Consider the following 23,487-nt stretch of genomic DNA (forward strand, 5'->3'; position numbering starts at 1 on the left):
GAGAAGTAAGAAAATGCAGAAGCGAATGAAGACAATCAAACAGAACCAAAAAGTATTAGTTTAGTCACTAAGCAAAGTTAGGGACCTTGAGGTCCTCCTCAATGGCTACAGATAGCATTTGGAGCCATATCCTTTGAGCTGTTTTACAGACACTGAAACCCCCATCAGGTGGAATAAGCTAACTACCAGACGATCAGAATGTAGCCATGACACAAGCTGCCACAATTCTGAGAAATGGCCTCCAAGAAACGGGAATAAACTGACCCTGGAACTGAAAACTGACTTTGAAACAATCAAGATGACACTTATCAGACCACTGCATGACCAATTTTAAGACGACTGTGGTATTTCCACATGTAGCCTCTTCTCTCTGCCTATACACCTCCTCCTTCTGTCTATAAAAGTTCTCGCCCACTGAATGTCAGTGGGGGAGGGGCGGGTGGGAATTGGCCTCTGGACATGAGTCCACCCTCCCTCAGGTTGCCCGCCTCCAAAACAAAGCGAATTTTCCTTTCTACCAGCCTTGCATTTTTATTGGCTTTTGAGTCTCGAGCACCTGGATCCCACTCTCAGCAACAGTATTACCCTCTGTGCATGCCCTTTGTATAAACACATAATGTATAAACATAACCTTTATTCTAAAGAAGCTAGCATTTGGAGAAATCAGAAGGCATTTTGAATGCATTTTCCAGTATTTAAATAAAAATGATCTTAGAGGAGTAGACATTTAGAAAGCCCCTAATAGCCACCTGATAACCAGTATATATAACAATGGATGTAAGGTTTTAAAGAAATGAAACAAAATAAATCTACATACCTCCTCGTTGCACCAATAATGTGACCTCACTTCCCTTTGGACATTCGATGAGCATGTCCACGACTTGGTTGTGAGTTAGCGCCTGCACATTCTTCTTGTTAACTTCCACTATAAGATCCCCTTCTTTCAGGCCTCGGCACCTTGGACTGTCAACAATCTGTTTCACTCTTTGGCCGCCACCCCCAGGACTGTCCGCGATAGTAAAACCAAAACCCATTGGCCCTTTGACTATATGAACAGTTATGAGTTCTGGCTGAGTGGCTATGGAGGAAGCCAAAGAGACAGTGTCATTGGGGTAACCATGGGAACCATTTGAAGCCACATCCGCAGGGCTGCTTGGCCTGGCGTCCTTCATACTGCTGACTTTGCCTGTTTTACTACTGTGACTAGCTGGCGAGTCATAGGTCTCTTGACCATTCACAATAATTGGTTCTTTATCCAAAATGGCCACCGAAGTCACTAAACTTGTGTTGGGGTCATCTGGGTCAAAAGGCAATGGATAACCTCGGCAGAGTTCAAGGTCCACGCTGGCACCAATGGGAATGGACTGGAAGATTTTCACAACTTGTGCATGAGTGTGTCCCAAAACACAGGTGTCATTCACGCTCACAATCACGTCTCCTGCAAAAGAGTTGGGGATTAAAAAAATTGCCCAGGAAAGTTCTATCAATTTTATACTATAAAATCCTACCAATAAGAAGTTGAACTGAAATTGGATTAGGGGGTGATACTGCAAGGCACAAAAAGCTTCCATTACTTTGTTTATGCTAATAAGGCATTCTTGTAGCATTTACTGTCTTCCCTGCTAATGGGAATATAATGATCATTGAAAGAACATTTGAGCTTTTTTGTTCAAAAAAAAGGAAAAAAACCACTGCAGAATACCAAGTTGAGACTTCATTCATTCAAATGGATCTGCATTTTTAGTAAATTACTCCTTTACTATACTCAACAGCACGCTAACAGTTCCCCAAAAGGGAAAATGTTAAAGCAGCTTCAAAGCTCTTCACCTATACCAGGGGACACATTTACGTAGTACAGGAAGCTTGCTCATTCGCCCAGTTTTTAAAGGACAATGACAAGCTCAAGAAATCACGATGCCATCTGGACCTGACCACACAGGACCAAGTTGTGTCTCATACCTGTTTCCATCTTGCCATCCAGGGCGGCAGGACCATCTAGGACCAAGCTCTTGATTTGCAGAAACTCATCAGGTTCATCCCCTCCAACGACTGTGAAACCAAAGCCACGACTGCTTTTCCGCAGCTTCGTGTGAATGAATTTGCCTTTCAACTCTGAAGGGTTTCGTGTAAAAAAGGGTTTGCCTGCATCAAAACAAGATGTGTAAGGAGGGTCACCATGAGTGAAAAGATGAAGTAAATAAGAAATGATACAAGTTAGAGGTATCTCTCCAAACTCCTGTGCTGGGGCATGGGGCACAGAGGTTTTTCAAGAAAGTCCTTCTTGATTTCAGTTATAAGGGAATTCCTAGACTCTTTTGTGTAAGGAGGGGGCTAGGGTTCACTGTGTGTCAGCATGAAGATCAAAAGAAAATGTAACAGAAGGATGACTTTGGTGTCCAGGGTCTGACACAGATCCTTGGTCTTGTTTCATGTAGTTTGACAGCAACTGAGTTGCTATGAGGCCCTTCACAAAAAATGGAGTGGGTCTTTGTTTTGTGTCTTTTGTTTTGTCACAGATTATATTTTCTACTATGGCTTCCAGTATGTTGTCTGTAGTTTGGCTCCCATTTGCAGAGTCAATTACACAGAAACTTTTCAAACAGAAAACTCATTCTGAAAATAAAAAGATGATACCAGGAGACATAGCATGGTCACCAAGAATAACTCATATAAATAAAAAATGGAGAATCATGGGACTTCTCTGTCCAGTGGTTAGGTCTTCCTGTGGCTCAGTCGGTAAAGAGTCTGCCTGCAATGCAGGACACCCGGGTTCAATCCCTGGGTCAGGAAGATCCCCTGGAGAAGGAAATGACAACCCACTCCAGTATTCCTGTCGTGGAGAATTCCATGGACAGAGGAGCTTGGTGGACTGTAGTTCATGGGGTCACAGAGAGTCAGAAACAACTGAGTGACTAATACACTCTCTCTCTAAGACTTCACCTTCCAATGCAGGGGACATGGGTTCAACCTGCATTCCCGCTTGTCTGGGAAGATTGTACATGCCCCAGGACAACTAACCCTGTGTATCACAGCTACTGAAACCATGCAACACAATTACTGAAGCCTGAACAACCTAGAGCCCACGCTCCAGAACAAGAGACACCACCACAGTAAGAAGCCCACAGATCGCAACTAGAGAGTAGGCCCCTGCTCAATGTAACTCAAGAAAGCCCATGAGCATCCATTAAGACCCAGCAAAACCAAAAATAAATAAACAGAGCATCGCTATTTTAAAAATTAAAAGGAGTCACTACTTTGAATTGAATTCTAAATTCAACTGATTTTTCCTGTCCATTTGCATCGTTTAACAATTTGTGAAATAGCCTAGGTATGTCCAAAATCAGTTGTCTCATTAAAAACAAATTAACAGATATACAGCTAAATAGCTTCCAAACATTTAGTGAATTCTCTTGATAACATTCACAAATAACATTTTGCACACAAATCCAATATTTTATTTTGAGTTTGGGCATTTCTCTGTAATTGAGAAGCTCAGTTGAATTTCCCTGATTATCCCAAAGTAGTGAACATCATTCTAGGGTCAGACTCTTTCAACTCTCCTATTATACTTCCTATCTCCTGCCCTTGACACAGCTTCCCCATATGCCCTATTACTTTTCTACCAAAAATGCTATCCAAAAAAAAAGGAGAAAAAAATTCCCCATGTCTCCATATACCCCTGCACTAGGAGGCAGGCACCCAGGAAGGAAAGTTATTTTTGGTTAGTTACATCTAAAAGGTCTTTTTAAAAAGATCTCTGGGCACACATACAATTTTTAATTGCACATTTCAAAAGTCTCTGGCTCTTAAGAAGGCTTTTTTAAATTGCCTGGAGTCACAGGTCTGCTCACTAACCTCCTCCCCTCTACTGCAGTCCCAAAGCTGGCTGGAAGCATGACAAACTATAGTCCTGTCACCATGGCTAAAGAAAGGCAAGCTGGATTCACCATGTGAAGTCACCTGCCAAAGCACCGGGGAGGGGATGTCAAGCGCAGCCAGGGCTTGTATTGCCATGGCAATTACTAGATGGAAAATTGAGAACCATTCAGATAACCCCCAAATTTCCCTTTATGGGGTATGTGAATAGCAGCTATTCTTGAAGCAGAGGCTATTAGGGAAAGCTTTAAGGCAAACACATATTTCACTTAGGCAAAGACATCAATAACCATCAACTTTTCAGTGAGACACTCTCTGTCCCCTTATTAAATACTGCAATATCTGCTCCAGCATTCACAATCCCCCTTACCTGCTTTATTTTTGATCTCAGCATTTATCACCATCTGACACGGGATACAGCTTACTCACTGATGGGGGGTTTTATCTCCCTCTCCCCATACCCCATTGCAGGAGAGGCACTGCACATGCTCACACATACAACACTAGAAAAAACTCCACAAGGATTTATGATTGCATGTCCAGAGTGTAAATAAAACATGGCCTGTTTCATTGTGTGTGCTCCAAAAATGTGTGCTGAATGAATGAATGAATAAGAACACAAAGAAATGAAATTTAACGTGTCTCTGAGAAGGCTGTAAGAGGTGGCTGGGTGTGTAAGTTTTTCACCCTGATTATAGATAGCAAAGTTAGAAAATGTAAAAATGTGTCTGGCAGTTTATCTAAATGAATGCTTTAAAAAGCCATTAGCATATTTTGAGCTGAGAATGCTTTCAGCTTAAAAGAGACATGAAGAGGACTTTGAAATTACACCACTGACTTTCTGTTTCAGCATTTAACTAGGGAGGGAAGATCAGAGGGTTCCACATTTATGCACATTTTATTACGTTTTATGTACAGGTAGGTCATCAGTTACTGTAGCTTTGGAGAAGAAGTGCTTTTCTATATACAAGCAGCGGAATGAGGAGCTCTCTGCTGCAGCCTTGTGGCACATGTAATTTTCTAAGACAGGCTCATTTGCTGACTAGTCACCAGTTGTAAGATCTGGTGATGTGGAAGGATCACCTGGGTAGCTTTTTTAAAATGTACTCATTTCTAGGGCCTGCCCTGGATTCACTGAATCTGGACTTTCTGGGTCTCGGCCCAAAAACATCTACTCATGAACAATCTGTAGCTGCTTGCTTCTCTGCCAAGTTGGCACTATTCTTGGAACTAGTGTTTAAACACCATAGAATGGTGTTGCCCCAGAGTACTTCCCGTGACATAGGGAATGCTCGGTATCTGCAGTATCCAATACACCAGCTGCTAGTCAAGGAGGCTCTTCTGAGCCCTTGAAATGTGGCCAGTGGAAACAAGAAACTAACCTTTTTATTTTTTAAAATTGCAATTAACTTGAATATAAAAGGTAACATGTACCCAGTAGCATCCCAACTGAATGGCATACATTAAGATGATGAGGTATCCCACAAAATAAAAAAAAAAAAAAAAAAAAGGTTTAAGTCAGAAGTTAAACTGTTCCTAATGACACCCAGGGTTCAAATCTGTGCTCTACTACTTCCTGGCTGTGTGTGAGTTACTAAACCTCTCTCTGCCAGAGTGTCGGATGTGTAAGTGGAGATAATGAGAGTACCAACCTCACTATTTACATGATAGTTGTAAGAAGGAACGGTGACAGATAACATAGCTGAAGTGCTCAAGGAGGTGCCTGATGCATAAAAAGAGCTCAATCAATGTAGGTTATTATTTTGTTGATGGTGGTGGTGAAATGGGTAGGGTGAAGGGGTAACTGCAAAATCTCTGAGCATAAAGCTGGAAGCTGGAGAGATTTCCGAAGAGCAAATCTCTTTAAAGTTAACATTTTCTGAGTTGAGAAGGATACCCTCTTGATCAGAGCAAAGTTCAGTTGAGCAATGAACTCAGCAAAATTAATACCAAACAATCTAACCCTGTTAGCCACACAGCTTCTTCCTGAGAGTACTGTCAGGAACATAGACCAGGATACTCAACAGGCACACAGGGAACTCAGAGTTGTAACCTATGGTGATAAAGCCCAACTTAATGTTTCTCACAACTGTAGCTTGGAGTCAAAGACTGTGGATTTAAACCGGCTTCTACGGTATTGGTTAAACTTTGAAGATTACGATTATGCTTGAAAGACAAGAGTCAATACAGAGACTAGAGAGTAGAAAGTTTTAAGAATGGACTATTTCCCACAGGGAGTTCAGTGAGCCTCTCCCAAACCCCAACCACTAGGGGACCCAAGAAGATTAAAGAAAAGGAGAAAAAAAAAAAAAAGAAAGTGAAGAATCTGAAATAAAGTTCCTAATACAGATCAATACTATCTGGACTCTTAACTCAGTTGGTGCACAAAGCATTTGACACTCAGAATCTGAAACGTTAAAGCTCTAATTTATTTAATCTCTAAGACAATCCTTTAAGGAAGCCAGGCTGTTTATCACGGATGTACACATGTTATTTCACACAATAATAAATTTAGCAGAGAGGATGAGATCTAGTTCAGGATATCCTACAGTGGAAAAACAAAACAAAACACAGTCTCATACCTCCATGGGATTTAAAGTCTGAAGAGGAAACTTGTTAAATAACTGAACTCCAATGAACACTAATTACCAACTGTTAAATTCTATAAATGAGAAGTTTGACATGGGAAGAGGGAGTAGGACAGAATCCAGCAAAAACCTCAGACGAGCAAAAGTTGGCAAAGCAAAGAGTGAGAGGAAAAGGCAGCTGCAAATGGAGGACAGCATATGCCAAGACCCTGATGTGGTCCATAGTTTCGATGATTCAAGGAATTAACAAGAGGTTCAAGCAACTGAAAAGTCAGTGTAGTTAACTTACCATGAGAGAAGGAAATAAGACAACATGAAGTTGAAGAAGGAATTTTATACTCTAAAAATACAGAGGAACCCCCAATCCTATTGATATTAATTTATATATCATTATCTTCTATGTTCTGTCTGTATTAAAAACATTATCACCATTAAATGGTATCAAACTATTTTACACAAGTTGATATTAATACCAATCTCAAGATAATATCAGCTGAAAGGGAAATAATTTTTCTTATGAAAATAAAAATGTCAAAAGAACAGCATGTATACTATCTATGGTGAAAACAGATCACCAGCCCAGGTGGGATGCATGAGACAAGTGCTCGGGCCTGGTACACTGGGAAGACCCAGAGGAATCGGGTGGAGAGGGAGGTGGGAGGGGGGATCGGGATGGGGAATAAGTGTAAATCTATGGCTGATTCATATCAATGTATGACAAAACCCACTGAAATGTTGTGAAGTAATTAGCCTCCAACTAATAAAAAAAAAAAAAAAAAAAAAAAAAAAAAAAAAAAAAAAAAAAAAAAAAAAAAAAAAAAAAAAAAAAAAAAAAAAAAAAAAAAGAAAATAAAAATGGAAGAATGAAAATTAGGGAAAAGGGGTATCTTACCTATCTTTTAACATCTAACACATTTACATCTTTAAAAATGTAGAGAGAAGAAAAGACAAATTTTACAGCTTTTTATTGGTTCTGTAACATACTCCCCAACATTACTAAATATGATGCTTATTCTACTTTTTTATTTAAAAGAAAAAAGCTAAAGAAAAAAAATCCCCAAATCTTTTCTATCCTTTAAAAGTAATGAGGCTGAAAGTAGCAAGATTCTGAGTTTCCAATTTTCTGTAATGAATCTCAGTAGGGATGCATACTATTTGTGAATGGAAATAAGTGAGAACCAATGAAACGTTGTAAAACATGCATGAATGCCCAAACTGCAACAGGAACAGAGGTTAGAGTATATAACACAGTAATATCAAACCATTTTACATTTACAAGAAAATCTTAGTCAAAAGCAAATACTCTGACTAGAATCTTGAAACATGTAGTGCTGAATTTTCAATGTATCTTATTTAACACAGTATTAAATGTGTGTGTTCTCTAAATTTAGAGCTCACAGCTCAACATGATTTTGCACACCACCCCTCACTCCCAGCAGCATTTGGCAATATCTGGAGACAGTTTTGTTTGCCTCACTGGGAGAGGGTTTCTCCTGGCACTGAGTGGGTAGAGGCTGGGAACACTGCTCATTCCCTACCATATATACAAGTCAGCCCCACAACAAAGAACTGTCTTAGAACAATCCTTTGGAAAAATCTAGGAATTCACAGATTTCATGTTTTAAAGTTTCTTTAAAAAAATTAAACTTATGAGCCAAACTAGGATGCAATTATAAAAACACTTTACCCTGAAGTGGAGCTTCTCTGGCTGGCTCCGGATTACTTGGGGGGTGGTTTGGAATAGCAGGAGGCACAAGCGATGAATGATCTTCTGTCCATTCTACAATAAAAACAAGAAAAGGTTTACTGTTTTCCTTCCAATCACTGGTCACCTTACTTAGGATTCGCCACCTTCTTCATTTTAAAACTATCCAAACCAATAAAACCAGAAGCAGAGAGCTTCACTTGAAAAGAAACTGGTATCTGATGCTATTCTATACATGACTTCCCAGGAGGCACTAGTGGTAAAGAACCCTCCTGCCAATGCAGGAGACATAAGAGCTGTGGGTTCGATCCCTGGATCAGGAAGACCCCCTAGAGGAGGGCATTGGCAGCCTGCTCCTGTATTCCTGTGTGGAGAAGCCCATGACAGAGGAGCCTGGAAGGCTGAAGCCCACATGGCTGCACAGAGTAGGACACTACGTAGCCCACCTGCTCTATGTTAAGGTCCCTCCCTGTGTGTGTGTGTTTATGTCTCCTTCTCCTAAGACCTCTGAGACCAGAAATAAAACCAATAAAAGAACAACCAGTAAAATCTCCAGTTCTCTCTGGCTGCAGCATTCAAAGTGAGATCAAGTAAAAAAAATATCAGAAAAGATATACAGTAAACTAAAGCAGGCCCAATAAGGCAGAAACTTCTCTAAGTCATCTGAGACTTGGCTGGGCTGCTGAAGTCTGCTTGGCTGAGGCAGTAAAGGTAGGTTTCAGGAGTTTGGTAAGGTGCTGTCCCCTATCATCTCTCAAACCCGAAGGGGACCCATTACTAAAATCCCTGAGTCCTAACTAGTCTAAGTGTACGAACTAAGTGTAGTCTTGTTCACTTTGAAGACCAAGAAACAACTCACTGTGAATGAATCTTAAGATTTATCCCAAACTCACCTTTCCAGCTAAGCTAACACAGTCAATTGTGTATATATAGTCAATTTTACACTCATTTTTCAATTGTACATTCTCATTCCCCAAATTCATGAAAATATTTTTAAAAATTTTTAAATAGAAAAGAGATTAAGGTAGAAGGGAGAACTTTTCAATAGCTGAGTGTGTGCACGCACACACACACACAGATACATACAAACACACTCTCTAAAATACAGTCTATGGCTGTGGTTGGCAAACTATGGTTTACAGGCCAAACTGGCCCCCGTGCCTAGTTTTATAAAGCTTGCAAGAATGTTTTCACACATTTTTAAATGATTAAGAAGAATATTTTGTTGACATATAAACTACATGACACTCAAATTTCAGTGTTCAGTGTTTCAGCCACACACATTTGTTTACAGTCTATAACATATTTCATACCGTAAGGGCAGAGATAGTAGACGCCGTATGAATAACAAAGCCTAAAGTGTTTATTATCTGATCACTTACAAAAAGTTTGCCAACTTCCATGCTGTGGTCTATATTTATTCAGTTCAATATATAATAAGAGAAGTACTGAATTTTATATTCATATTTTACACTGAAGGAGCAGTAAACCTAATATTTTTAAAGACTGCAATGAAAAATGAAGAAAAATCTAAGCATCTGCTAATAAACAGAGGGCTAAATGAAGTAAAGAGATTCATAAAAGGAATATTATGCAGTCATTAAAAATCCCAAGGTAAATCTATATTAAGCAGCCTTGAAAATGTGCAAGAAATATATTTAACTGAGAAAAATAGGCCAGAAAACTAATATGTATGTAAATACAGAATGTATTCATATACATAAATTATGACCTGGTGTTTGTTAAAATCTGCATATTTGTACATCCCCAGACAGTTTCTGCACATTGCTTATTGCCGAGAAGAGAATGGGAACCAGCAGGGGAGATGTAAATGTTCTCCACTTCTGAACTGTTCACGTTTTTGTGAAGAACATGAAGTAACTTTTAATTTTTTAAGAGCACTGAAAATTACCAGCTTTTTCTGATGCCTACATGCCTACAATTAAAAGTTAGTTCCATACCTGGCACATCTTCTTAAAGAGCTAGCAGTGGTTTGGATTTAGATAACCAGGTGCTGTGCAAAAGCTCCCGGGACAAGGGAATTCTGTCACCATCAGAAATGTTCTCCAATCTAACAACAGCCCCTTTCTAAATAATAGTGGAGGTTGGGCGCTTTTAAACTGGGCCCCCCACTTTAGCTGTCTGCGTTCACGGTGTGGACTCTAGCAGAGGTTCTGCATCACTCCCCAGGCTTCCAGGACACAGTTCCTAGCACCACACAGGACGCGATTCTCGCGGCCACTTTTGACCACACGGGGGTGTCAGTGCCCAGGCTTCGCCTGGAGCTCCGGGCCCACGGAGAGAGGAAAAGCCAACCTTCTGGCTGCTGCTGCTGCTGCTGCTCCAACTGCTTCTTCCGTTTGGCTTCTAGAACCGGGTTCTCATACTGTGTCTTCCTGTTGATGTGGCTGGAGCAGAAGGCATATCGCACTCAGTTAGGAAACATTTTGTCCCACAAGCAAAATGCCAATCAGGCCAAGTTCCCTTGATTGGACCTGCGCAAAGCAGGTGGTTGAGCATGTTGTGTCAAAAAGCACAGTTAGGAAGATACAATAAAAATGAAAATGAATGGTTTCCACATACTGACTGCTTATCTGTATCAAGTATTGTACAACCAGTTTTACATGTGATTTATTTTAAAAATCTTCAGTAAATGCCAAGATGAAGGTCCCTATTGTTGTTGTTATTTTGTGGATAAGGAAAATAAGTTTCTGAGCAGTTAAGTACTAGCTGACCTAACAGAACAGAGCTAGTCAACACTAAGGAGGCTTCAAGCTCAGCATGGCCAGCTTTCAAGTCCCAGGACTGTAACCACCGATTCTCCCAAATGTCCAAAGAATCACGTGACAAAGAATGTTTCTTTAATTCAGCAAGAAGTCAGTTACAGAATTATTTTAAAATGGAGTTGAAAGTGGAGATGTGGTGTTGTCTGTAACATGTAGTGCCAGAAACTGTGTGTAACTTTCTACAATACAGTTTACGGAACCATAAGCACCCTGCCCCCCCAAAGATCAAGTTAAAAGAAGGACTCTACCAACATCTGTCAACTATTTTGATCAATAGGCATGGAGTCAGGATTCAAAGTGTAAGCCCTAGGCAAAAAGATTCCAAATGCAGCTAATCTAAGCAAATGTGATGTGTTCAAAGTAACAAAGACCCAGATACTTCAGATGGCTCCAAAACGAATAAGGCCAAGGAAACATAAAAATACACATATACATACGTACAAACATATATATGAATCCAAAGCATTTTTTTTTTTGCCATTATTATTCAGTGTATGTATATGTAGGCTTCCCTGTTGGCTCAGCAGTAAAGAATTCATCTGCCAATGCAGGAGACCTGGGCTTGATCCCTGGGTCAGAAAGATCCCCTGGAGAAGGACATGGCAACCTACACCACTATTCTTGCCTGGGAAATCCCATGGACAGAGGAGCCTGGCAGGTTACAGTCCATGTGGACACAAAAGAGTCAGACACAACTGAGCAACTAAAGAACAATTACAATATATGTATATGTATATATACACATATTACATCAACACATATATATATAAGCCTATACATAGTCTCATCTTTTTTACTTCATCAAAATCATATTTCATAAGAAGTTTAGAAATATTCCTACTTTGTGATCATTTAGAACTCAAAATACTGTTTTCAAACCAGGCTTTATTTTTTAACAGCTTTCCTGGAGGTCCAGTTGCTAAAGAATCCACCTGCAATGCGGGAGACCTGGGTTCGATCCCTGGGTTGGGAAGATCCCCTGGAGAAGGGAACAGCTACCTTCTGGTACTAGAGAATTTAGAAAGTTTAAATGAATAAATAAGTAATCACTGAGAATCTCAAACCTGAGCAGGGCAAAACAATAGGCAAAACTGATCCTCTTCCTGAAGATAAACAACTCATACTCAAATGGTCTATTGAGTAGTTGCTTTTTGCATTCATTCAAATAATACCTATTATTAAGTACCTGCCATAGACCAGGACTATATTTGGCTCTGGCAATACCGCAGTAAACAGAGACATGTTGCCCTCAGGGATTTTATTATATATCATCATCAGATTTGCTGAATATTTTCTTATTCATTAAACTACTTTTTCATTTTAAAATTAATATAATGTTACTATTACTACTTGTTTTTACCTTATCACAATGGCAAATTCTATTCAGCATAAAAGTACATAATTACAGAAGAATGCAAACTAAAATGTGTCTTAATAGGCACTTACTCTACATAGTAGATACCATAGACAGGGTCTTCAATCTTTTCCCAACCAGCAGGCAGTTCTGAAAAATAAAAGAACATTCAGAGCAAGAAGAAGATATTCCTGAAGAGCCTAGAGATTTTTAACAACCGATTTAGGCAAAAAAAAAAAAAAGAGTCATAAAAATACTGTCTAAAGTCCAATCAAAGCCCAAATAAAAACACTGTCTAAAGTCCAATTAAAAAGTAAGCATTATTTTATCAGTGTTTTTCTACACAAAGAGCAATTGTTTACTGATATTTTGTATAAGCAAATGATACTTAATATAATGCAGTCTTAGGTGCCTTCATTCTAAATCAACTATTAAATTAAATTTTAATGAAAATATATTTAAGTTTTGCCTTGAACGCCTGGTTCCCATACTAAATATCTGCAGTGTTCTCATTCTATTGCTAGACTGCCTTGCTGCACAAGCAAAAATGGATGAAAATAAACGTTCCTTTTCATTTTCAAGTCCCATTTTTGCTCTCCCTAGAATACATTAAAATTTGCATCTAATTTTCTCCTTGTTCCTAATCAAAATGCTACCAAGTAAATAAAAATGCCCACCTGGAGTTGACTTCTTGAGTTGTACACACCTATCACTCAACTGGCTACATCTGGACAGGCCCAAATCTTCACCAGTCTGTGCCTATGAAAGCAGAAACATCCATTCTGCTCTCCAAAAACTCTCCACATAACTGGGTAGACTTCATTCCTTTAAATGTGGTGGTAAAATGGCTTTGGGGAATGTACATGCCTTTCCAAAAACTTATCTGTGCTCTACTGAACTTCGCTTCATAAAGTTTCACATCAAAAGTTGCTACTGTGTTAAGGAGGTAACAGAGGGTTCTGTCATAACAAGTGCCTATTTCCAAAAGTCCACTGCACCAGATAACTGGGTGAAAGAGCAACTATGTTGTATTTTGTGTCACTAGACAATTCTTCAGGCAGAGCTGCAATTCTCAACTTAATTTCAAAGCCACCCTGCTCTGTGCGTAGTTAAGGCAAGGTGGTATAAAGTGCTGTACTCCAAAGCGAACCTTTATTCCTAGAAGGACACGTTAAGACTGACTTGAACATTACACTTGATTGAAAAACAAGACTTAAAAAAAAAAAAATCAATGATTTTGTCGTCACCATTTGAAAATAGTGACCATTTCATCAGGGCTTAGGTTTTCCATAAGACACAAACAGTTCTACACTAAAACGGAGCCATGTGCATGCACATACACACACATGCAGACACACACAGACACACACACAGGCTAATTACTCAAAGTTTACATTTTGCTCAGATTTGGCTGCACATCAAGAGACATTAATTTTATGGTTTTTGCTCCACATGTTATTTGTTTGCAAACAGAGACATGTTTTCCCCTCCCTCTTTCTTCATGGGGCTGGGGAACACTTAGCAGGTTTTAAAGAAGTCTTTGAATACTGGGAGACATAGCTACTAAAATGCAAGGCAGGTCCAGTGTGCAGATGTTGACACAACTTGGCTTTTTTATACGCAACGTCTTGTGAACTGATGCAAATCAAATGCCTGGGAAATGCTTTCCCCTTACAATGCTGGAAATTACCATTTAAATGAAAACGAACCAGGAAAAATATTTCCAAAGAGCTGGGAAATCTGAAGATTAGAAAAATGCAAATTGGTGCCCAGGCATATGTTTGTGCTGGCACAGGCAGAAGAGTGAGTGGGTATTAGGGGACTGCACCTTGTTTAATGAACCAAACTTCTTTTCAAATTCGTCAACCTTAATATATGACCTAGGGACTTCCCTGGCAGTCCAGTGGTTAAGACTTTGTCTCCCAGTGCAGAGGGTCCGAGTTCTTAAAAAGATGTATATGGCCTGGTCATCTTTGGCTAACATAGGGAAAAAATTAAGAATTCAATTCATCCCATTACTTGTCAAACATCTGTTGAGTGCTGGACACCAAGGACACAAAGTGAATAACAAGGGCACCGTTTGGGCAGACAATTCAAATACGACAGAGTGCTCTGACGGAGGTCCAAGAGGGCTTCAAGAGAAGAAGCCACCTTTGACTTGGCCATGTCACCTACTCCACAACTTACATTCTAGGGTCGAGACACAAAGTTGGTCAACTGGTACTTCTGGACATTTGTTCTTCTGGGACAGATTAACAAACTCCAGAAATGGTCCAGTTTCTCAAGATAAAACTCATTTAACATTGAAAAGATAGATATCTCACTTCCAATGTGGTGATTAACTTAATAATAGGAATTCATTTCTGAAAGCTTAAACTAGAAACTGGTCATCGATTTGTCTCGCAGTGTGCCATTTGGTTCTAAAAAGTTGAAAATGGCAGAAAACACTGAAGCCTATAAAATGATGACATTAAAATTTTTTCTTACTCTAAAGATACTTAAGAGAGCCACATCCTCATGTCTAACAACTGTCAGACCTCAGACCAGTCTGGACAAGATACCACTGGGACTGAAGGTGGTGAATACCCTTTTGGGGTTGTCCAGATCTAAGGTATGAACCTTAGCCATACTGGTTTTTATCTGCCTCGTGTTCAGCTGCTTACAAACCTTGAAACCACACCTTTCCCCCAGATTTACCTAGAAGGTCAAATGTAGATTAAATAAGCTTTGAAAACCTTTTACATAGCACCTGGCACCTAAGCTTAGCTAATGGCAGTTGTAAGAAAGCCCAAAAGAAGTAGGACAGATCGACATGGCCTGTTAGCTTGCTGTTCCTACCACTAAAAAATTCACGCTGTACTAATCATCACCATGGAAGCAAATATGGAGCAGACAAATGTTCCCAGAGTTTTGTCAACACACAGATTAAAAGTCATGTTCACAAACAGAGATAAATTTCTAAACTGTGATTCAGTGTTGGCTGGGAGGGAACCTCATTTCTCTGTCTCTGCCTCCTAATTGGCTGCAGCACATGAATACTCTGTAATTCAAAAAGAAGCTTCTTCAAGTGCTTTTTGATTCTGGGGAGTTTAATGCAGAAGATGTGATAAATTCTGCAAACCCAAAGTGTGTAATGGAGCTACCGATTCAGCACAAACAACAGAGCTCAGAAAAGACAACTCTGTAAGCAAATGATGAAGGTCCAACACCCAAGCCCACCACCCCTACTTCTCAGGGGCAGATTATAGAGAGGGTGTCCTTGTCACATCTAGAATCATATTTTTCAATGAAAACCTTGACAGTTGCTATTGTCTGAAATTAGGATCCTCTTATTAAGAAAATGGGCAGTGAGATTGTCAAAAGAACCTGAAATGAATGCAAGGAAAAAGTGTGTTAGAGTTAGTAAGTGGGAGAGCCCAGAAATGAAGCCAGGCAATGTGCCTTGACCCCAGAGACAGCTTCCGCTTTATCAAACCATCTCCCAGAACTGTGAATCTGATCATGAAAAGGGATACTATACAGCCAGTAAAACTTACTTTGCAGAGTCTTTAACAGCACAGGAATGTTTCCACAATGTTACAGGTACACCAAAAAAGAGGACAATTGATTTCTCCCTAAAAATTTCAACATTCACGCTTCTATAGAAGCAAATAAGGCTGTAGCCCTGTGCACAGTGGAATTATCTCACCAGCCAGCTACACGTGGTGTTGGGCACTCACACACATTAGTCAGGTGGCCAGGGGCTACAGTCCATGGAGTTGCAAAGAGTCAGACATGACTGAGCACACACACAGAGTAGTTTAAATTGGTTCCATAAAGGATTGAGGCGCTCGTTGTTCATCTGGAAAACCTAGTTCTGTCTTTTTCAACAATCATTAATATCACTAGATTAATATATTTTTTAATTTACAAAATGAATTTCTAATTGTTCTATTACACAGGCTGAATCTCAAATCATTCCTACCACAATGACAACTTACTGTATGTCTTTAAAAATATATCTTTCAACAGTTATTGACCACTGCTGACATATCCACCAATAACAACAGGATATGTTCCAAACATTCACAAAAATAGAGCAAGATTCTCTTATATCCTGAGCCAACCATGATAAATCATCTTTACTTAAATAAAAACAAATCAAACAGAACAAAAACCAATAATCTGTATTAAATATTTATATTATCAGTTTTTAAGGCAAACTTAAAAATGCTAGTCTGACTGAATAATCTCAGGGCAGTTCTATTCATATTGATGTTAAATAATCTTGTTTTAAAAATATATTATTGTCAATTTTCAATCAGCCAAGGCTTTCAAGTGCAATTTAGCCAAAACTTGTGCTTTCCCATCTATCGTTTCATAGATGCATCAGACGGAAAGCAAACTAATTTTAATACTGTTCAAAGATGAACATTAAACATTTAACTTACCAGGGAACATAATTCAATATGTTCCAACAGCAAAGATAAAAGACTTTGGCATTATCAGCTAATGTAAATTATTCCCAAACTGCAAGAACTCAGAGTAATCAAGACTTGATTTCTACTGACATACACATTCAAAGGAAAATAACACAGAAACCCGGCATCTGGTTTTCAAGCCACTCACTACAGTTACAAAGTCAACAAGTAGCCTGTGACGAACAATGTAACACTAGGACTTAGCAACCATTCAGTTTATCAGTGGAACTGTGGTACTGCTGTTACTCTCCCTAAGATCTTTCAATTAGTCTGGTAGATTTTTGTTTGTTTTGCTTTTCTATATTCCCCATGGAGAAAACCACTCATACCAAATAAAGAATTGAGATCGAGATAGACTATAGGAGAGTTCAGGGGACATGGCAAGCAACTATCCCTCAGTTTTCTCTTAATCCTTAATTTACGAGAGTACTGATCTGCTAACTCTCATTCTAGTCCCAATTCCCTCAGACTTTTTCTTTGTAGACACAATTTATTACAACTCTGTATGATGTCTGCAGTCAGACACATGGGTTGTATACGACTGACCTTTTGTGGCTAAGCTGGAATGAAAATCATAATTGAAGAAGCGCACACTAAAGAAACAGAGGGATTAAGCAAGTCACTGGAAACCAAAGCACCCAGAGCAAGTCATGCAGGCTGGGAGAGTTTACCTAGTTCACTGTCCAGCTCCTCCGTATGGATCCCTTCTTCTCCAAAGGAATAGCAGGAATGAGACAGAAAAGAAAGAAAGAAAAATTCAGACACCGGCACCAAGGAAGGAAACTCCCTTCAAGAAAAACAGCAAACACATCACTTTATTATGTCCTTACCTGCATTGTGGCTTATTTCATTGGCTTGGCTACTCAACTCAAGAGACCTCAGTGTAAATCACAAAACGGGAAGAGCTGATATTGGCAACATAATTACATGGCTCATTTCCTTGTGTGTCAAAATAAGGTTTGATTGGTTGTAAAAGATGACAAACACCTTCGCGGTTTTTGGTGTTCTTACGTGGAAAGTCACTTATTACAGACCTTATTTCGAGCAAACAAAGCTGCTAGACCTTTCAATATTAGTCCTTTTAATCCTTCTATGATCCTCTAATCTGCGAGGCAATTATACTCCAATTAAAAAATTACTTAACCTATAAGTAATACTGCTGCCTGAAAAACGGAAGGTGAGGTCAAATTGAGAACACAGATTCTAAGATAAGCTACACTTCGTCTTTCAAAAGGAGTTAGAAAAATGAACTATGTCAGGATGATGTACATCGGGAGGTGAGGCTTGAAGGCCGCCCTGAAAGGACGATTGGGAAGCAGAGTTTACTTTGCTTAAGATTTCCAAGTCAAGCAGCTCAGAAATATTAGGATGAAAATGTTCTCTATAATTTCAGTAAGCAAAACAAGTCAATATCCTTTTCACTCCTGACCACCTCTTGCTGTCAGTGAAGCATTTTGTTATGACTGCAAAGAGAATATAGGACACCATACAAGTCACTTCCTCCACAGTTACGGTTGTCCCCTCCACCGTAAGCTAAACAAACACAGGGATCAAGTCCGCTTTCACTGCTTCAGTGCTCAGTGCCCACTGGAGCTTTGGATATATAACAGGTACCAAATATTTCTCAAATGGATGAAAAAACAAACAAATGAATTGATTATTGACTTTAGTCACCAACTGCCAACAATAAAGTAATAAGGTTGACACTGGCACTGGTTCCCTAAGGAGGGAATCTTATTTACATAAAATCTTTCATGAAAATGCCCATTAGGATATTATTTAAAATATCTTTTGGGGCACTCATTCATTCCCTTAAAAATTCTTTAATGAGATTTACTATGAGCAAGTCCCTAAGCCGTCATCTGAACATTATGTAAAATTGAATGAAAAGACTTAAAGTGAAAAATGGCTAGAATTTAAGCTTAGCTAGAGTGGGGCTTCTTGTTTATTGTGTTCAATGATACAACTGACTTTCCCAGAATGCACCTGACATACAAAAAACATTCAACAATTATTTGTGGAATGTAAGAGCATTCTAAGAAGGGAGAATTGCACATCTAACTATCACAGAGCAGGAACTCAATAAGGACTGGGGGTGATGGACAGAATGTGCGATGGAAGTAGAGTCAGACAAGCTCAGAGGCTGAACTGCAGAGAACTTGGAAAGACAAGCTTTGAACCTGGCATTCACTCAACAGACCAGAGAGCTACAATATTAAACAGGGCTTGAGGCAGTGGTGATAACGCAAACACATTTTAACAGACTGCTCTTAATACAGTGCAAGGAGAGTGGGCAAGAGTGTGGGTGGAAGATGAGCATGACCTTGACTAGGATGGTATATACACGGTGAGGAAAACGGAGAATGAATTCCAAAGATATCTGGGAGGCAAGGTGAACTCAGCTGGGAGCACATGGATTAGAAATGGGTGTTAAGAAAAATAAAAGGTCGAGAGAGACTCTTAAGTATGCAAGAATTTACCGTTCACTTAAGACAGGGAGTACTTTTAGAAGACCAGATTTGGGTTGATGGGAATCATTAGTTGGGTTTTAATCAGAATGAATATAAACTCTCTTTAGGACAAAAAGCATTATTAAATATTATAATACTGGTCTGCAGCTCACAAACAAGGGAGAAATCTAATTGAACTACTAAAACACAGAAATCACAGTAAGGGTTATACACTAAATATCAAAATCCCAAATTAGTTTCTGCATTTTTGAGATAGGAAAAAGAAAACAGAAAAAAATTTTACAATAATGTTATACTGTTACATTCAACATGCATGTGACCTACAGAGAGCAGAAAGAAACACAGGAACAGTATTGTAAAAGAACAATGTGACTCTTCTTTGTGACGTGATATAAACAGCACAAGACAGTGTTATGGAAATTGGCAGGAGAAAAGGCAGATACGGGAATGGATACTTGCCACTGTGGTAGAATCTGCTTGTATATACTTAAACCATTTGTGGTTTTACAGGCATACGGACATACATAGAGTTTCCACCAGAAAAAGAACATATGAATTCTAATGGTGAAGCGACAATCACTAAGTGAACTGCATTGGATATGAATACATACTTGTCCCAAAGGGAATAATGTTCACACCAGTGACATGAACTCTAAGAATTAAAAATTATTAGAATGGCTAAAAAAAAATTTCAGTAATTGTATCAACACTTGCACTCCATTTTTCTCAGTAAAAGCTATCGGAGTCTTCTATTATCTATCAAATTATACTAACAGGCATTTTCATACATTCCTACTATAATTATAATGGATAGTGAAACTGAAGATCTGATGGTAATAAGAGGGCCTAAAATAGCTTTGAAATCTCAGGCATCAAATGAAGATTACATTCTGTTCCAAGAAGTTTTATGGTTGGATGTATTTTATGTTCTTACCTTTGAAAACTGGTCACCTCTGTATGACATATTAAATAGAATATGTGAATAATCATGATAGCCCATTATCCTTAAGGATGCAAAATAATGCATTTGCCCATGCCTGTTTCTTTTCTTCTTTATGACTAAGCAATCCAAATAAAATGAGTCTCTCAGTTATGCCTCCTCAGTCAGAAGAATTTGTATTTCCACTTGAAGTTACTCAGATAAACATGAACACACAATTCTATGTTCATTTCATGCAATCTTACAATCCATATATATCCTGCAGTTTAAAGCTCTCACAGGATCATACTTTACTGGCTTATATTTTCAAACAAACATCAAGTTTAAACAGAAAATAATTCTGCCTCATAGAATAAATTAATAAAGTTTCACTAACTTACAGTAAAATGTATATTCAATAATTATACTACTAATTCAAATACCAGGAATGAATAATGAGTAGTAAAGCAAGCCATTTCCCTTTTAATTTGTCCGTGTCAAAAAGCAATTTTGGTAAAACTTAGGAGAAATCAAAAAGGAACACACTTGTTCAACCTTAATTTCTTTTTCACTTTTGCAAAAGTAACTAGAAATTACAAAGTCTTGAATTAGACTTTATTGACAGCTGAACCTTTTTTCTTTACATTAACAGAAAGAGTGGGGCTAAGGGTAACACCTCATCCTCTTCTGTGGAAGAATGTACTTTCTCATATTTAGGATATACTCTAAGCCACACAGAGATTCCCAAACATAGTAAGATCTGCTTTCTTTATGCTAAACCTGGAGAAATACTCAAATTATGAAGCATGAACACTTCAAGAAAAGCTTCTAATATTTTTTTTCTCAAACACTGTCACAATATATGATTACAGTTCAGAAGGTAAGTGACCAAAGCATTTTTGGTTTCTAAATTCCTAGAGACTTTCTAGAGTTTTCTCCAAGTTCCTGAAGGGCTTAGGTTGCATCTACATCTGAATCCTTCCTGACTGTGCTGCAGTTCTAATAGAGAGTTGAGTATGTCTTTATGTTTAAACAAACTGTTCTTCTAAAACAATTTTACAGATTTCTCTCCTGCTTTTGGAAACCATAATGCACTTACTAGAAACTGGATTATCTTTCAGAAACTCTTCGTTAGAAACCTGGCTGACCGTGCTACAACTCTTTAAACTTCGCATGTGGGACTTCCCCGGCAGTTAAGATTCTGCACTGCCACTGCAAGGGGCACAGGTTCAGTCTGGTTGGTGAACCAAGATCCCGCATGCCACACAGTACAGCAAAAGAATAACAAATAAAATAAAATTTCCATGTGTGAACAAGCCCACTTACACTCAGACTTTCTTAGCCCCTTACCATCATCCTCACACTCTTCCAGAGGCTTCTGCTGCTTGTTCAGGCACCGAGGGTCTAACCAAGATGTTGTTTTTGTGTTGTGGCTGAAATTCAGAAATAAGAAATATGTTTGAAAGGGTGGTGGTGGGGGGGCGGGGAATGTAAAAACTCAATGACAAAAGATTTAAACAGTCTTGAATATTTACTCTTCACTAAAGCAAAGATACTGTCTAACAGTCAACTGAGGGCAAAAGAGAGCCCTGGAATAAGGAGAAGCTTGGAGTGGCTGGACATGAAACTCTACTTCCTTCAGGAGGGTCGAGCCCAACCAGAGATGAAGTGTTTCAATAGACACTGTTGCCCTTCGATCATGAGAGGCAAATGACTGGGCTGATTGACCTGAAGCAGACCTGGGAAAAAATTCTGCTTGAGCAACCAGTCCATTTTATGCAAACTAAGTAAGAGGATCAAAGAGCTACAAGTCCAGTAGTTCAAGCTGCAAACCAAAAATGAAACACAGAAAAAAAAATTTTTCTGCAAGTGTAGGTAGTAAAGTCTTAAGTTTAAGTTGTACTAACAAATATTTTTAAAAAATTATCACAGTTTTTAATTCTAGATTCAAATCTTATTAATTGATGGGAAAAACTTAAGGCTTAGGTGAAAAACGGAATGTGCAAAAGACTACAAACATTGTCTAAAATGTGTTCAAATAAAATAAAACAAATGAAAGGTAATACTGCTACAAGTATCACAACCAACAATATTTCCTTGTCTATGTAGAACTAGCCTGTCTAACCTATCCTAATTCTGCCAGTCATGCATGCTTTTGCAGGCATGTAGCTCAGTTGGTAAAGAATCCACCTGCAGTGCAGGAGACCGCGGTTTGATTCCTGGGTCAGGAAGATCCCCTGGAGAAGGGATGGCTACCCACACCAGGATTCTTAGGCTTCCCTTGTGGTTCAGCTGGTAAAGAATCCGCCTGCAATGCGGGAGACCTGGGTTCGATCCCTGGGTTGGGAAGATCCCTTGGAGAAGGGAAAAGCTACCCACTCCAGTATTCTGGCTTGGAGAATTCCATGGATTGTATAGTCCATGGGCTCACAAAGAGTCGGACACGACTGAGTGACTTTCACTTTCACTAAGAATTTGGGGGTTTTATCCTTAGAACAAAGAGAACTTTCTGAAGGTTTTAAGCACCAGTGTAGTTGGGGGGTGGAAGGTGGGGAGTAGAGAAGAAACTGGAGGGTATATTTGGGAAGAGTATGTGGAGAATATACAAGACTAGTGTTCAGAACAGTTTGGACCTAGAGATGAAGGAAGAGAAATAACTGGCCCAGAGAAACAGGGTTTAACCCAGGGCCTGGCTATGCCGCCTGCAGGAAAGACTGTGCAGAGACAGAGCTCTTGTGAGATGGGGTCCAATCAGCAAAGAAAGCTGAGGGGGAAGAGACAGGGAGCTGGGGGACCATCAGGAAGTTATTATCTTTATCATGAAGCAGGACCTATAGAATAACCAAAAGCCCAATTAAAACTATCTTAACCTGCTTTGTCATTTACACATAAATTACAATTTACTTAATCCTTACCAAGAACCCTATGAGAGGAGTATCATTAGTATTAAAATGATTACTCCCTATTTTCCAAATGAGAAAACTGAGGACAGAGATGTGAAGAAACCTGAAAAGGACACTCTGCTGACACACAGAATCAAATCCAAGGAGTCCCACACAGAAATATCTGTGCTATTCTTACACAATAAGAGAGCAAAAATGGAGAATGACGGGAGGGAAGATTAGGTGTGATATTTTAAAAAAACACTTGTCCCATTTTTTTTTTTTTGATTGGGTCATTTATTTTTCTGGAATTGAGCTGCAGGAGTTGCTTGTATATTTTTGAGATTAATCCTTTGGCTGAGGGTGTGGAGAAAAGGAAACCCTCTTACACTGTTGGTGGGAATGCAAACTAGTACAGCCGCTATGGAGAACAGTGTGGAGATTTC

General features: G+C 39.0%; 1 protein-coding gene across 16 annotated transcripts in view; it reads right to left on the reverse strand.

The window, feature by feature from the left end:
* Positions 1-23,487, reverse strand: part of MAGI1 (membrane associated guanylate kinase, WW and PDZ domain containing 1) — a 645,788-nt gene that overhangs the window by 73,479 nt on the left and 548,822 nt on the right. For 7 of the 16 annotated variants that reach the window (XM_043441957.1, XM_043441954.1, XM_043441958.1 and 4 more), the window contains 7 exons: positions 21,510-21,592; positions 17,441-17,479; positions 12,402-12,459; positions 10,486-10,577; positions 8,152-8,244; positions 1,960-2,142; positions 818-1,438 (listed from right to left, as the gene is read on the reverse strand). In XM_043441957.1, the coding sequence (XP_043297892.1) occupies positions 818-1,438; positions 1,960-2,142; positions 8,152-8,244; positions 10,486-10,577; positions 12,402-12,459; positions 17,441-17,479; positions 21,510-21,592 (1,169 nt within the window). The remainder of the gene's footprint in view (positions 1-817; positions 1,439-1,959; positions 2,143-8,151; positions 8,245-10,485; positions 10,578-12,401; positions 12,460-17,440; positions 17,480-21,509; positions 21,593-23,487) is intronic. The other 9 variants (XM_043441951.1, XM_043441948.1, XM_043441955.1 and 6 more) reach the window with 2 other exon arrangements.

This window comes from Cervus canadensis, chromosome 22 (genome assembly GCF_019320065.1).
Source record: "Cervus canadensis isolate Bull #8, Minnesota chromosome 22, ASM1932006v1, whole genome shotgun sequence".
NCBI lineage: Eukaryota > Metazoa > Chordata > Mammalia > Artiodactyla > Cervidae > Cervus > Cervus canadensis.